Here is a 16,154-nt window from a genome sequence, read left to right on the forward strand (position 1 = left end):
AATAAGCACTCAACCAACTGAAAGGGGGAAAAAAAATTCTCCAATGACTTCGTGTGTCAGGCAGAGTTAGTTCCAGTCAGAAGTCTCTGACCCTTCTGTGACTTTATCTCCTCCCCATCGGGCCTTGTCTCCTCCCCCTGCCACCTCTGCTTGCTTTGCTCCAGCCACCTGGGTCCTCTTGTTCCTCAGACAGAACCAGACGTGCCCCACTTCAAGGCACTCTGGACTTTGCTGTTCCCTCTGCCTAACCTTTTACTAGAAGCTGAATCCCCCAACACTTGGTGGCATAAAATATTTTGAAAAGGAACAGATCAAACCTCTTTGAGTCCATTTCTCAAGGGCCCATTTGCTACTGCTTTAAAAGAAAAAACCTCTTTTTTGAACTATTTGCATTGTCTTGAGCAGTGTTTCTCAAATCATCAATAGTAAAGGACCAGGTTTTAAAGGTTGACCAAGCTGTCATCCTGTCATGCTGAACAGGACTGGAGCTTGCATTTGGTGTGAATCACCTTGCTAGTTTGACAACACAGCTGGCTTATATTCTCTAAAGGAAGAGCTGCACTTGGTGGTGGGGGCAGTGTTCAGCTGCTGTAAGTTTCTGAACTGTGTCACAGGAAGTTAACAAAACTTGTTTGCTGGTTGGCACTGGACCCCACTTTAAGATCACTGATCCAGAGGGCATCTCTCTTTTGGCAAGATAGCTAAATCATAGACGAGGAGACCTTCCCGGTCACAGTGATGCTCCGCAGGGGTCACAACATCGTGGTAATCCCTTAGGACAGGTTGCAAGCTTTTCTTCAAAGAAGAGTTTCTTTTCCTAAGAGTGAAAAGACATTTGTGAAGTGATTTGTTTTTAATTTTGTTGTTTCATTTTTTAATATACTATTTATCCACATAGATAGTCAATTAACTGCTCAATTTTCAAATTTGGAAATGAAAATTTAATAGCTGAAATCCAAACGCATATTCTAAAACACAGTGTCAGTACAGATTATAGAATTAGAAGGTAGCCAGCTACTGGATCATTAGATACACCATCTACATTATTAGATCTATATCTGATATTTTTAACTGGTTGATGCTATGTAAGGATATTATTTCTTAGGTAAAATCTGAGCATTTATGAATTTAATCTTTTAAAAATTGTTCATTCCAAAATTGTAAGGTCTGTAATTACATAAATCAGGATCATTAATAAGTTATTGCAACAAATATTCATTAGAGTTTCACTACTATTTATTAAATAGAAATAGACTTTGTCATTAAATGTACTTATTGCCTTTACATACTTTAAACATCTTTCTTTTAATTGGGTCGTAAGTTTTCAGTACCAAATAAATTACATGATAGTTTATAATTAACATTTTATAGTCTAACTCTGTGAGGGGAAAGGTGTGTGTCTGTGTGTAACTTAGTCACGTCCAACTCGGCGATCCCATGGACTGGAACCTGCCAGGCTCTTCTGTCCATGGAATTCTCCAGGCAGGAATCCTGGAATGACTAGCCTTTCCCTTCTCCAGGGGATCTTCCTGACCCAGGGATGAAACCCGGTCTCCTGTATTGCAGGCAGATTCTTTACCATCTGAGCTATAGGGAGGTCCCAAGGTGTATATAGGTTACTTTAAAAATATAGCATGCTTTCCCTACATCCACCGATTCCTGTCCCCAAGAATATTACGGATTTTCAAAGGCACTAAATCTTTGAACATAGCTCGTTTTATGGCAAAAATCTATCCCAAAGGGGTAGAAAGAATACAATTTAAATGTTATATCAGCTCTTACTTTAATAGATCTATTTTGAAGTCCATCACATAAAAATATTAAATATTTTGAAAACTTTTTATTTTTTATTCAGTATGGAGATTTATTCCCAGAGCACAGCTTTTCTGATGCAAAACTGGAATGCTTTTATAGTCACAACAGCTGTCCCCACACCATGTGGTATCTTCCATTACTTTGCTGTAGAGATGAATTTTTGGCCCAGTGTCTCAGTAATATTGCACATATGTGGTTTTAAGTGGCAAAGCAGTATTCTTCTGCATTCATTTGACTTTCACAGCTACAGTTGGCTCCAGATTAGAACAAGGAGAACACATTCACACCGTGGCCACCCTCACGGCTGCCGTGGTAGCTGGATCACAGTAGGCTCTGTTGCTTCTAAAGACACAACCCACTATTACCGAGGAATTACAGTCAGCAAAGTGCTGTACGGCTGGAGCAGAGAATAACGAACTGCTAAAAGGATTCTCTTCAAAGATTTCAGATTATGGTCTAGTTATTACCGATCTAGTTTTTTAATATTAATAATAAAATCATGACTGTGAAATAACAGTGAAACTAAAGGGAAAGATTTTCAAAGTAGTTGATGATTTTCAGTATATCTGTCTAAATATTTGATTTAAATTTTTCCTTTTCCAGAAAAAAGTGGCACAGTCCTTTTAGACTCATTAACAAGGAATTAAAATTAGGTTAATTCTTAATGCCCATTGTTCATACATGCAACATATTTGGAAGGCCAATCTATTAAAAATGTTATTTTAGTTTACTGTATGAAACAATGGCATATATTCTTAACATTTTAGACAATTTTGTTTGCTCCAAGAATGTTTGTTATAATTAATACAGAAATAAGATGATTTGATTTACTGTGAAATTGCACTGATGGATGGTTTGACTCCTGTATCTCTGTGCAGCATCAACTTAATGCTTTTCATGGTACAACACTAGACTATTAAGCATATATAAAGTCTTGGTAATGCATGAATTCTGTTACCAATCTGTATAATTATTAAAGTTGCAGCTTTTTAGCAAAAATGATTTCCTAGAAAATCCAATTATGTCCCTATAATAATATCTGAATAATACTTTTTCCCTAAAGTAAAAACAAATAAGCAAAAAGTAAAAAAATAATTTTCAGTGTACATGCTTAAATGATCTGGAGAATTAGATTTCTGATATTCATCAAATATCAAAGAAACTACAGCCATACTCAGTGTAGGCCACCTTTTTTATAGAAGTGAATTTATGCATGTTTCATAAGTGTCGTACTGATGAATATGTTTGAGGCTTTCAGCTTTTAGTGGATACAAAATAGAATGATTGATAAAATCCTCCCTACTATTGGCTATTATTTACTGACTCTTAAGTGGCAGGTTGTATTTATGCCAATTTATCTGCTTCAGGGAACATTCTTGATAGCAGAACAAAGTGAATAAAAGTAGTTTGCTTTGCAAATGAATGCAAATGGGAGAGCCTTTCGGAAAGCCCTTTAACAGGGGCAGCGCACTTTGATTCTGAGTGAAGCTGCCATTTGGACATGGTGAAAAGAGCACGCTTGAACCATTGATTGGGGGAGACAGTAAGAAGTCAGGAAGGGCCCGTTAAGCTTGCAGTGAGGCGGGCGGATGTCAGTGTGGTTAGAGCGCAGTGGGAGAATGACAGGGAGGATTAGTGTCAGGGAGACGCTGTGCTGGGGCTGTGGAGATAGTCCCTGGGGTCACTCACCTCCGACTGTTGTTCTGTGCTGATGGTTCTGTAATGCAAACGGCCCGATGTATGCCTGTTCATTATCGGAAATGGTGATTAGAAAAGGTATTTGTCTCAAAGGTTTCCTTCCTTCCTTCTTTTTAATTAAAGGAAAATAAGGTGGCTTCTTCCATCTCTCTGCTGACTCCTAGAGTCTAGTGTAACACCAGCATGGCTACTGCCTCTGGTAGGAGCCAGTGCTGTAACATAAAATAATTGTAATGTCATTATCTGTTATTTGATGATGCTCTCTTTTGCTTTTCTCAGCTTTGGCTCTCATCAAGTGGTAATGCTCAATAAAATGCAGAGAATATGTACACTTTTATAATTTTGACTTTTGCAAATAAGATTTTTATAATCTTTAAGGTATTTTAATATTCATTTGACCAACTTTTAAGAAGCTGTTTACTTTCTCAAAAAGGAAGTGTTGCTTTTTTTGCATGGATCGGACGGTTTAAGTCTTGGTTGCAGGAGTTTCTATCTCTGTTCTCAAGTTTTATGAAAATGCTGCTGCTAAGTCACTTCAGTCGTGTCCGACTCTGTGTGACCGCCCACCAGGCTCCCCCGTCCCTGGGATTCTCCAGGCAGGAACACTGGAGTGGGTTGCCTTCTCCAATGTGTGAAAGTGAAAAGTGAAAGTGAAGTCGCTCAGTCGTGTCCGACCCTTAGTGACCCCATGGACTGCAGCCTACCAGGCTCCTCCATCCATGGGATTTTCCAGGCAAGAGTACTGGAGTGGGGTGCCATTGCTAGCACTTACTAAATTAAACTCCTTGAAAACAACATGATTTTTAGACTTACTGTTACATAGAATGAACAAAAAGTTCTATCTGTCTCAGTTCTGATTTGGAATTAGTACATTTACTTGTTCACATTTTCATTTACATTAAAAAAGCAAAAAACTTCTTAAAAACTTAGAGACCTTCTATAGGAACCTCACATGAGGTATCTGTGACATACAGCACACTTCCAAACGACTGTCTTACCTTTTTTTTAAATGTCTTTAAAAGCTTGGGTTCACAATACTGCTTCTTGATTATTTGGTATATACGGGAACGTTCTAACGATGCTTCATTCTAACAAACATTCATAACGTTAAATATGCAACTCAGACCTTCATTCAAACTATTAGATACATTTTAACATTGTTATTTTTGCAGAAAGCATGATGCTAATACTTAATTTCACAGCTTATTAAACGTTTTAGCAAACGTTGTTGTTCTTTAATGTTCTGCAGGCACCTGAATGGACAGAAGAGGACCTCAGCCAGCTGACAAGAAGTATGGTGAAGTTCCCAGGAGGGACCCCAGGTCGATGGGAAAAGATTGCCCATGAATTGGGGCGATCCATGACAGATGTGAGTTCATTCAGATTTGCATTATGTGGAGAGGGACAAATCAGAAAGAGCCACCTATGTAGAAGGCAAACATAGACACATCCAACATTATCTTGGGAGAAAGGCTCCAATCCTTTTAGGATCTGGAAGTAAACCATTAGCGCAATAGGCAAGAAGTAGATGTCAGCCAGTCCCCTGGTCTACAATTAACAGCTGTGTGAGGAATTCTAGTGTTTGGAGACTTAAGCTGCTATAACCTAATCATAGAAAAACAATGCTAGTTTTTATGTTTAGTGAAAGTCAAGTCGCTCAGTCGTGTCCGACTCTTTGTGACCCCATGGACTGTAGCCTACCATGCTCCTCCGTCCATGGAATTTTCCAGGCAAGAGTACTGGAGTGGGTTGCCATTTGTGTTTAGAGTGACCCCTTTAGCTATGGGAAAAAATATTGGGTTGGCTCAAAAGTTCATAAGATGTTATGGAAAAATCCAAATGAATATTTGGCTAATCCACTAGTTCTCTGATCAGAATTAGTTATATTTCAGCTGCATCTTAACATTGAAATACACACTGCTATAGGTAGACTGGTGGTTTGCATTAGTTAAATGAGCAATATTCCAATTATGTTTTTATTTAAAGGATGATACCTACTATTCATTTTCACAAGTTGTTTAACAAAAAAAAATTATATGCATATAACTTTGTAATATATAAAATAATTGTTTATATATACTGTAAATATAAATAATATATAATCCTATATAATTTAATATATATGATTAGTCATACCTACCATTTAAAAGACCAAATGTTTATCTGGAAAATTTTAGATTTAACACTGGAAATTTAGGGCAGAGAATCTTATAAAAGTACCCACTACAGCACCAGGTATGTACTAAATATTCAGTAAATGTTTAACTTGAAATGGAGACATCTTTATTTTCATCAGTATGATCCTTATTTTCATAAATGATGAAATATTCTTTACTAAATTTACTTTAAAATAAATCCTATAGATCTAAAATATTGAAGGAGTTATTGAAATCAAAGATTCAGATTTCTCATGTTCAATTCAGTTACTATACTTTTGGGTCTTTTTTTTGATAATGAACAATTTTAAAACCCTGCAAAGTGATTAATAAGCACAACTACCAAAAAAACAAAAACCCACCTGTTGCTTAAATGTTATTTTTCACAGTAAACTTTTCCACTTTTTAATTCAGAAACAAAACATTGCTTGTCATTTTTTATTTGGACAGGAGCTGCTTTGAGAATTTCAAATTGTGTATTAATGTTTTTACTACCATATAGTAGGTCTTGCCTGGAGAATCCCAGGGACCGGGGAGCCTGGTGGGCTGCCATCTGTGGGGTCGCACAGAGTTGGACATGACTGAAGCGACTTAACAGCAGCAGGTCTTTTTAAAATCACATTTAAAAAACTTAAAAATTTTCATGAGATGTTTTAATTATTTTGATTTAAGAGTTAAAGTCTGATCATGTGGTAAGTCAGTCCTTGCTTTTATCTTTATAACTTTGGGGGGTTTTGTTTGTTTGTTTGCTTTTTCAAGATAAGACCCGTTATCTTAAGTGACTAGAAAAGGTAACCTTATGGCTTTTCTCTTCTGCTAAGAATGTTAGGGTATATGCATTTTATTATCTTGTTGTAAGGTTGTTTGTAAAGATAAGTTATTGATGCCTTTCTTTATCAGTAATCTGACCGGATTAAAGATGTTCCATGGTTACTGATGTTTTAAGTACTATGGTCCTCTATATAACTACTGTTATTAAAAACTGCTAAAATACTTTTAGAGTTATAAAACAGGCACTGGTTTAAAAGGGCCCCAAAACTTACAGTTGAATGCTGATAACTGTCTCCTTTGAAGAGAGGACTACCTCTAATAGTGCCCAATTGCAGATAAAAAGTAGAGCAGTATTTTAATATATTGTCATTAAAATCTTAGCCTTTATTCTCAAGAGGAGAGAGATGAAAGTTTAAACATTAATATTATTGTTGCTTAGTCACTATGTCATGTCCAACTTTTCTGAGACACCATGGACACTATGCCTGCCAGGCTTCTCTGTCCATGGAATTTTTTAGGCAAAAATACTGGAATGGGTTGCCATTTCCTTTTTCGGGGAGATGCTAATATACACGTAACCAACAGAGCCTTGGGATGGCTATTTAGTATCATAGATCTAGAAAATCGAGGTAATTGTAAAGAGCAGCCTTGGTATAGATAAAGACATCTTTTCACACTTTTGCAAATTCATCCCATAATTTTTTTTCTTTTAAGGGAGAATGATTCGATGGCTATAATATTAATATTTTTTACTTTTATCATGGAAGTAGCAAACATGACTGTTAGATTTTTTTTTCCAAGTATTTAGTTGTATTTTCATTATGTGAGCATCATCTCTATAGCTGGATTGAACGTTTCATTTCAGTAACATACACACAAACTGTAAGCCACTGTCTCTCTAAAAGAGAAGTGTCTGAAGACAAAACTTATTTAGTGGAACAGTGAATTATACTGGAGCAGCTGAAATGGGTCTATCTAATACAGTTCCTTTAGTAGAATGTTAAGTGAAAGCTAATCACCCTTTAGAAGATCACTTATTTTGCCTTATGGTGTTAATTAGATTTTTTTTCATTAAGTATTTGACTGTTGAAAAGAAACCAAGTTCAGTTTGCTGTCACTGGAACCTCTGCATACTGACCAGATCACCTGTACCAATTCTCTTCCGCTCTGCACATCTGTTCTTTGACCTGTTTTCTTGCTAAATGTGTAGCTTCAGGCAGAGGTCTCTTTCCTTCAAGAAACAATTGACCATTTTTAGGGAGGGATTAGATGTACCCATGGTGGAATGTATATGTTCTTTATTTGGGTTGACAGATTACAATGAAAAACTCTTTTGCTTCTCAATTAAGGAGTTTTCAGTGTTGTTATAATTACGAGTAAAATTTTACAAGCAAAATTAATCTGGATAAATACAAGGAATGTTACTAGCTTTATTAAAAACAATACAAAATATATTTTAACTCAAATATACCTAAACTATAAGACTTACAGATGAAATACTTTAATATACACCTTTCAGCAAATAATTTTGGTAACCATAAAGGACACTCAAATTGTGAAAACAACAGAGGAAACAAAAAACTGTTTGGCATGTAAAACCAATTTTAATGTGATTATTAGCTGCAAGTTTTTAAAATTAAGGTCAGGGAGCTTCAGATTTCTTGCTTGTGAAGTAGTATCCTTTTCTCTTGCCTGAAAAGGATGTAAACTGATTCTGCTTCTCTCCATAATCATAATCTCTTGTGTTCTGGTTGTGATAACAGACCGACTGGAGATTTTCTGCCTGCTTGGAAAAGGCCCAGGTAGGCAGCAAAACAAAAGATAGGTAGATAGATTTAAACAGACTTTAGTAATTAGCATAGTGCCAATATGAGAGGTGTGTAGTTAGGTAACTCTCCCATATGCAGGTGAAAAAGAGAGAGTATAATAAAATTCCCGATTTTATTTTCTATAGTCACAACTAGAGAGGAGATACTTGTTGGGGGAACTTAACATTTTTTGAAACAACTGTCATAATAACATATAAGTGACTTAGAAAATAAGACTTTTATCAGTGAACTAAGTATATAGTATATATATATATAATGCTTAAAGGCATATCAGTTCAGTTCATTTGCTCAGTCGTGTCCAACTCTGACTTTTTGTGACCCTATGAATCGCAGCACGCCAGGCCTCCCTGTCCATCACCAACTCCCGGAGTACACTCAAACTCATGTCCATCGAGTCGGTGATGCCATCCAGCCATCTCATTCTCTGTTGTCCCCTTCTCCTCCCGCCCCCAATCCCTCCCAGCATCAGGGTCTTTTCCAGTGAGTCTACTCTTCACATAAGGTGGTAAAGTATTAGAGTTTCAGCATCAGTCCTTCCTATGAACACCCAGGACTGATCTCCTTTAGAATGGACTGGATGGGTCTCCTTGCAGTCCAAGGGACTCTCGAGAGTCTTCTCCAGCACCACAGTTCAAAAGCATCAATTCTTCAGCGCTGGCATATATTAACATTTAAAATATTTCATCCAAAGTAGGTATTTCAGTTTAGATGTATCTCAGTTAAAATATACTTTGCATTAATTTTTTTAACAAATTACAAATTTAACAAATAACTTTAGAATAGAGTAGAATTTAGTAATTTAACTCATACTTTGGCAAACATGTTATTGCTGTTACTTTTAGAGTCAAACTACTACTACACAAGTTGTAAAGGTCCTCATAGTTTCATAAACACAGAACATTTTTTGTTTCTCATCATTGCTCATATAAAGTATGTGAAAAGTTCTCTTGACGACCAGCCTTGTCTATGTTCCCCTTCTTCCCTCCCTCACCCTCTCAACCCTTAAAGATATTAAATTTTAGAAAGGAATGGGTCCTTTATACCATTCTTCTTGCTAGATGAGTCAGAGCTAATCTAATAAATTTTCAATCTGATAGTAATAGATAATAATGTGTTACTAAATCTTTCTCTCACACACATCTGCTGTATGTCTTTCCAGACTTCAGTCTTCTTATACAGGCATACAACTACATAATTTTAACAGTATTAGTTTGTATTCTGCCCTTTTCACTTTGCTATGAAACACAGGCTTAGACTTATTCCATGGCAACAAAGATCCACATCATTTTTCTAAACACCTACACACTCCCATGTTGTCTCAGTATAATTAAGGAGCACCCAACTGATTGTCACTTAAGTTTTTCTTTTTTTGCAATTTAATTGGGATTTTTTTAAATTCATTCATTTTTCCATTTATATATTTCCTTAGCTTGTATGCCTAGGAATAGAGCTGCTTGATTCAAGAGTACAGATGTTTTTAGAACCTTTGGTGACTCTAAAATTGGCCTCCAGTGAGGCTGTAACAATATAAAATGTCCCTGGTGGTGTGAGAGAGGACACTTTCTCATCGTCTCTAAACAAAATTTGTTTTTCATCATTTCTCATCCAGTAAGTGAAAAGTGCCAGTGCGCTGATTTCTGTAACTTACTCCTTATTGGCCTCATTTTGAATGGAGTTTGTGTTAATAATTCATTACAATTTAAGGATAATCTTACCTTCTGCAGATGCTTTGCCATTTTATCTTTTGTTATCTTTGAATGTATTAGCTAACAATTCCAAAGAAATATTATATTGCAAATAATAGTGATTAGACTTTTTGCTCAACATTTTAATAAGAAAACCCAATGTCTGATCAATTCTAGTATCAGTCTGATATGAGAAATACACTATTATGCTAGGGAAATTTTCTTCACTTTAATTCTTATAGTTCTGATTTTATTACAGTTGTGTTCAGGAATAGAAGTGTAATTTTAACAACAGTTTTTTTAACATCCCTTGACATGATCATATAACTTTTCTCATATGACCTAATAAGGATGAATATATTACCAAGGTCCCCCTTTGTATTTCCAAGATAAACTTTACTTGATCATGTTATTTTAATAAACTGGATTTGATTTGTTATTTAAGATTCTTACATTTATGTATCACAGTAAAAGTATTACAGAATTCTTAGTGTTTTGTTAATTGGCTATCTGTAAGTAGGGTTAAACCTGCCTTCCAACATCTAAAAAGTGGAGAGAAACAAAAGTGTGCTGTGAACAAAATGAGAACAAAAATAAGTATCCAAATAAATGAAATAGAATGGTTGAAGCTGTCATCAGGAAAATCCCCTTGAGAGCAGAATAAAAAGACAAATGATTTTAAAACAATATAGAAAAGAGAAATACAGGGAATCAGCCCAAAAGCTCAAAATCTGATTAAAAGGAGTTCCAGTGAGAGAGACACAGAAAACAGACATGAGGGCATTATTCAATAAAAGAGACAAGATCTCCAGGATGAAGGAACAAACACACACCTGAGACCAACTTGTGAGAGCCTTCTAAAGTGGGGTAGAATACCTGGAAAAGATCCTGGGGAGCTTCTGAACACTGAGACCACCTAAGAAGACCTTTAAAGCTTCTCAGGAGAAAAACTCTCAAAGTAAGCCAGTCCAGAGTGACAGCAGAGCACTCAGCGGCACTGGATTCCGAGAGAGGAGTGAACAGCGGCCTCACCCCTCCAGGGGAAATGGTCCTGAATCTACAACAGAGCAGTTCCAATGGTAAGCAGATAGGGTGAGGACTCTGCCCATTCTAGCAAGTTTCCTGAGATGATGGTATTTCAGGAAATGAGGGATAAATCAATACAGAGGAAGACACGGAACCCTTGAAAAAGTGGACCAAGCCCAGTGAATAGAAATCCCGAGTCGCTACAGTGATAGGGCTAGTGAAGACTGCAGGAAGTCCATGTTGGATCCAGAGAACAAAAGACTGTGTGAGAGAAGCTGCAGAAATTCATATATGTGAACAAAAAGCAACTAGAAACTCCACAAACAGAAAACCACAGTCCAGATTTAAGTTCAGCCATATCTCAGACTCAATTTCAGGCCACCAGATTAAAGCAAATATCACAGTAAAGTGACCCATACAAATTTTCTGGGTTTCCAATGCATGTAAAAGTTATGCTTACATTATATTGTTGTCTGCTAACTGTGCAACAAACAGTAGTATATCCAAAAAACGCACATACCTTAACTAAAAATCATTTATTGCTAAAAAATGCAAACTGTCATCTGCGCCTTCAGTGAGTCATAATCTTTTCTGCAGTAGTAACATAGAAGATCACCATAACAAATTTAATAATGAAATTGTTTGAAATATTGTGAGAATTACCAAAATGTGGCACAGAGACACAAAATGAGCAGATGCTACTGGGAAAAGGGTACCCATAAGCTTTCTTGGGTGGAGTAAGTAGCCACAAGCCTTCAACTTAAAAAACCACAGTCTGCCTGTGTACTAACAAATGGAATGATAGAAACAGCAGAAGAACCTGATAGTGATAATATTCTCTAATAATTATCACTAATTATTTTAATTATTAATTATATTATTACTCACTAATAATTTTAGTGACACAAGAAACATGATCACAGTGCAGTACTTGTCTTTATATGAGTACTGTTTACCAGATTGCAGTTATGTGAGATCTTACATATTTTATAAATGGTTTTTCAATTTTTTAAATCAATTGTGGAAGACGATCACAAGTTTTCCATCAAATATGTCCTCTCCTTATCTAGTAATAGAGAAGGCAGGCCCATATTTGCCCAGAAACACTGTGCTTCCCAGCACTCTAAGCTCTGCAGTGGCTCAGTCACCAGTTTCTTCTCAGAGGAAACTGAGTGAAGTAACCTGTGTTTCTGGGAGCTCTTCCTCCCTTTCCCTTCCAGGGCTGGACCAGCAATAGCCGCAACCATGCAGATAGAGATAGTTGCCCTAAAGAACAGCAGGGAAGCATGACAGAAAGAAACTGAACATATGGAGTAAAAGAGAAACTGCAGATAGTGACAAGGTCCATGAAGAAAAAGCAGAGTAAAAGGTTCAAATGAAATTCTGAGGAAAGTCCTCTCTCAGAGGTAATATTTGAGCAGAGACACAAAGCAACTGGGGGAGTGCGGTTGTGTGAGAGCGCTCCAGGTGGAAGAAACAGTGCCTGCAAAGGCCCTAAGGCAGGAGCATGTTTGGAGCATGCAGAGGGCAGCAAGGAGGGCAATGTGGCTGAGCAGGAGGGGATTAGAGAAGGATGAGGCCGAAAGGTAGTGGAGGACCATACAGGACCTCACTGGTCAAGGTAAAGATTTTGAATTTTACTCTGAGTGAGACAGGAAAGGTTTGAGCAAAAGAGTACAAGATCTAAAATGTCATTCTGACTTCCTTGTGGAGAAGGTGTGTGGCGGGGCAACTATGGGAGCAGGAAAGTAGCCAAGCAAGAGGCTATTTCAGTTGTCCTCACAAGAGACAGTGGTAGTTTGGACCAGGGGTTATTGGTACAGGTGGGAAATACAGGTTAAATAAGCATGTTAGTTGCGTATGTGTACTTGTAACCAGTACTATGAACATACAGATAGCCAATAGGCACATGAAAAGATGCTCAGTATCACTATTGGGGAAATGCAGATCAGAACTACAATGAGGTATCACCTCACACCAGGCAGAATAGCCATCATTAAAAAGCCTACAAATAATTAATTCTGGAGAAGATGTGAAGAAGAGGGACCCCTCTTGCACTGTTGGTGGGAATGTAAATTTATACAGCCACTATGGAGAACAGTATCAGTTCAGTTGCTCAATCATGTCCGACTCTTTGCCATCCCATGGACTGCAGCACACGAGGCTTCCCTGTCCATCACCAGCTCCTGGAGCTTACTCAAACTCATGTCCATCGAGTTGGTGATGCCCTGCAACCATCTCATCATCTGTCATCCCTTTCTCCTCCTGCCTTCAATCTTTCCCAGCATCAGGGTCTTTTCAAATGAGTCAGTTCTTCGCATCAGGAGGCCAAAGAATTGGAGTTTCAGCTTCAGCCTCAGTCCTTCCAATGCATATTCAGGACTGATTTCCTTTAGGATGGACTGGTTTGATCTCCTTGCAGTCCAAGGGACTCTCACGAGTCTTCTCCAACACCACAGTTCAAAAGCATCAATTCTTCAATGCTCAGCTTTCTTTATAGTCCAACTTTCACATCCATACATGACTACTGGGAAAATCACAGCTTTGACTAGACAGACCTTTGTTGGTAAAGTAATGTCTCTGCTTTTTAATATGCTGTCTAGGTTGGTCATAGCTTTTCTTCCAAGGAGCATGCGTCTTTTAATTTCCTGACTGCAGTCACCATCTGCAGTGATTTTGGAGCCCAAGAAAATAAAGTCTGTCACTGTTTCCATTGTTTCCCCATCTATTTGCCATGAAGTGATGGGACCAGATGCCATGATCTTAGTTTTCTGAATGTTGAGTTTTAAGCCTACTTTTTCACTCTCCTCTTTCACTTTCATCAAGAGGCTTTTTAGTTCTTCACGAGACGAACAACTTCTTCTTCTTCTTTGAGAACAGTGTGGCAGTTCCTTAAAAAACTAAAAATTGAACTGCTATATGACCCTGCAGTCCCACTCCTGGCCATATATCCAGAATAGACAAAAACCATAGTTCAAAAAGATACATGCATCCAGTGTTCACAGCACTATTTACATGCACCCCAATGTTCATAGTAGCACTATTTTTTTCATTTAGTTTTTAAAAATAATAATGTTTATTGTTTTAAGATAATTTCTAGGGTGATTTCTTATTCAGTGATAGGTAGCTGGTAAAAGAAAGAAGGCACTGTAACTCTCCTGAAGGTGATATTTTACCCATGCTATCTCATGGTAAAAACTGCCACTGTATAGCAGCTCTATGTATAATAGCCAAGACACAGAAGCCATCTAAGTGTCCATTGACAGATGAATAAAGATGTGATATGTGTACATAAATGGACTATTACTCAGCCATAAAAAAGAATGACAAATAATGCCATTTGCAAAAACATAGGTGAACCTAGACACTAGCATATTAAGTGAAATCAAATACCATATGATATCACTTATATGTGGAATCTTAAAAAATTGTATAAATGAACTTATTTACAAAACAAATAGACTCATAGACATGGATAAGAAACACTTGGTTACCAAAGGAAATAGTGAGGGAGGGGGATAAATTAGGAGCTTGGGATTAACAAACACACTATTATCTATAAAATAAACAAAGACCTACTGGATAGCGCAAGGAACTATATTTAATATCTTATAATAACCTATAATGGAAAAGAATATGAAAAAAAATATATATATGTATAACTGGGTCACTTTGTTGTACACCCAGAACCAACACAACATTGTAAATGTACTATAATTCAATTTTTTTAATAGTTAAAAAAATACAGTGCTCAGAAAAAAAATTTTTTTTAAGAACTGGAGAAAAATGCATGTCTCTTGAGTGCTGGGTACATGGTTTTTCATCAGAAGCCCTTGTTGTAAACTGCTTTTTTTAAAGTTATGTATATGTTGTACCTTCATTTTAAAAACAGAAATTTAAAGACAAAACATTTTTAGTATTTTTCCATGTCAATATATATATAGGTCTACCTCCTTCTTCTTAATTTTTACTATAAAAGCTTTATTGATTTACAGAAATAGAAAAACAGTCCTAAAATTTGTATGGAACCACAATAGATCCCAAGTAGCCAAAACAATGTTGAGAGAGAACAAAGTTTGGAGACATCACATGTCCTGTTTTCAAAATGTTATAAAGCTACAATAATCAAAACAGTAAGGTACTGGCAGCAGATCTCTAGGTCAGGAAGGCAGTAGGAACCTTCAGCCTCTATTTAAACATTTGCCAGACCATCCCCGCAACAAAGACAACTTTACTAGAGGATTTCTAGAGCCATCTATTAATATGTTTGCTGTCTATATTTCCCTGTCAAAGGGGCTTGAGGGCTGATTTGATTGTTCTAGCAAAGGAATAACTACTTACAGACCCCTGTCCTCCTTTCATTTGGTCCTTCTTTCATCTGGGTCTTCCTCCACAGAGGACACAGCTTAAGGTGGAGCAAACAGAATAATGGAGGGAGATGAACAAGGTATTTACCCAGCCTGCGTACACTTCAGCAGGGTGACAGGTATCACCCACAGGTCTCTCTGACACACACTGGGGAAATCAAAGTACAAAGGGCTTGAATCTACTAAATTCACCTAGTTGGTGACTGGCAATAACTCAGGTAAAGCAGTGCAGAACTGGCCTTCGTGAGCGGTGAGGCCAAACTCCCACACTGTCAATATGTAAGCCTGTTTTCGATCGCTCTTTTCCTTACTTTAGCCAACACTGATTTTGAAGTAAAAAAACTTTTAAAGCAATGAACAATGATTTTCTTTCTTATAAGCAATAGTCCTAGTTAATTTGAAATCTGTCGAACAAGTATGCAAGAAGTAACCACATTGGAAGCTCCTTGAGGTGGATAACACTAGATCTTTTATATCAGGAGTCCCCAATCTCCTGGATCTAAAGCCTGATAAGGGGGGGAAGCTGATGTAATAGTAATAGAAATAAAGTGTACAATAAATGTAATGCACTTAAACCATCCCAAAACCATCCCCCCAACCCATCCACGGAATTACTGTCTTCCACAAAACCTGTCCCTGGTGTCAAAAAACTTGGGGACCACTATTATATGTACACTGCTGGTCTCAGTACAGTGATAGGCCAAGTCAATACTTAATAAATCTTTGGTGATTCAACTGAAATGAAAGCTATTTCATTAAGAATATCACACCTAGGGAAATTCCCTGTTGGTCCAGTGGTTAGAACTC

General features: G+C 37.1%; 1 protein-coding gene across 2 annotated transcripts in view; it reads left to right on the top strand.

The window, feature by feature from the left end:
- The window catches only part of DNAJC1 (DnaJ heat shock protein family (Hsp40) member C1), a 197,015-nt gene that overhangs the window by 153,971 nt on the left and 26,890 nt on the right, over positions 1–16,154 (top strand). For both annotated transcript variants that reach the window (XM_088844145.1, XM_055428263.2), the window contains exon 9: positions 4,763–4,882. In XM_088844145.1, the coding sequence (XP_088700271.1) occupies positions 4,763–4,882 (120 nt within the window). The remainder of the gene's footprint in view (positions 1–4,762; positions 4,883–16,154) is intronic.

The sequence above is a fragment of the Moschus berezovskii genome, chromosome 15 (assembly GCF_049115385.1).
Source record: "Moschus berezovskii isolate FMDL1 chromosome 15, NW_MosBer_1.0, whole genome shotgun sequence".
Taxonomy (NCBI): domain Eukaryota; kingdom Metazoa; phylum Chordata; class Mammalia; order Artiodactyla; family Moschidae; genus Moschus; species Moschus berezovskii.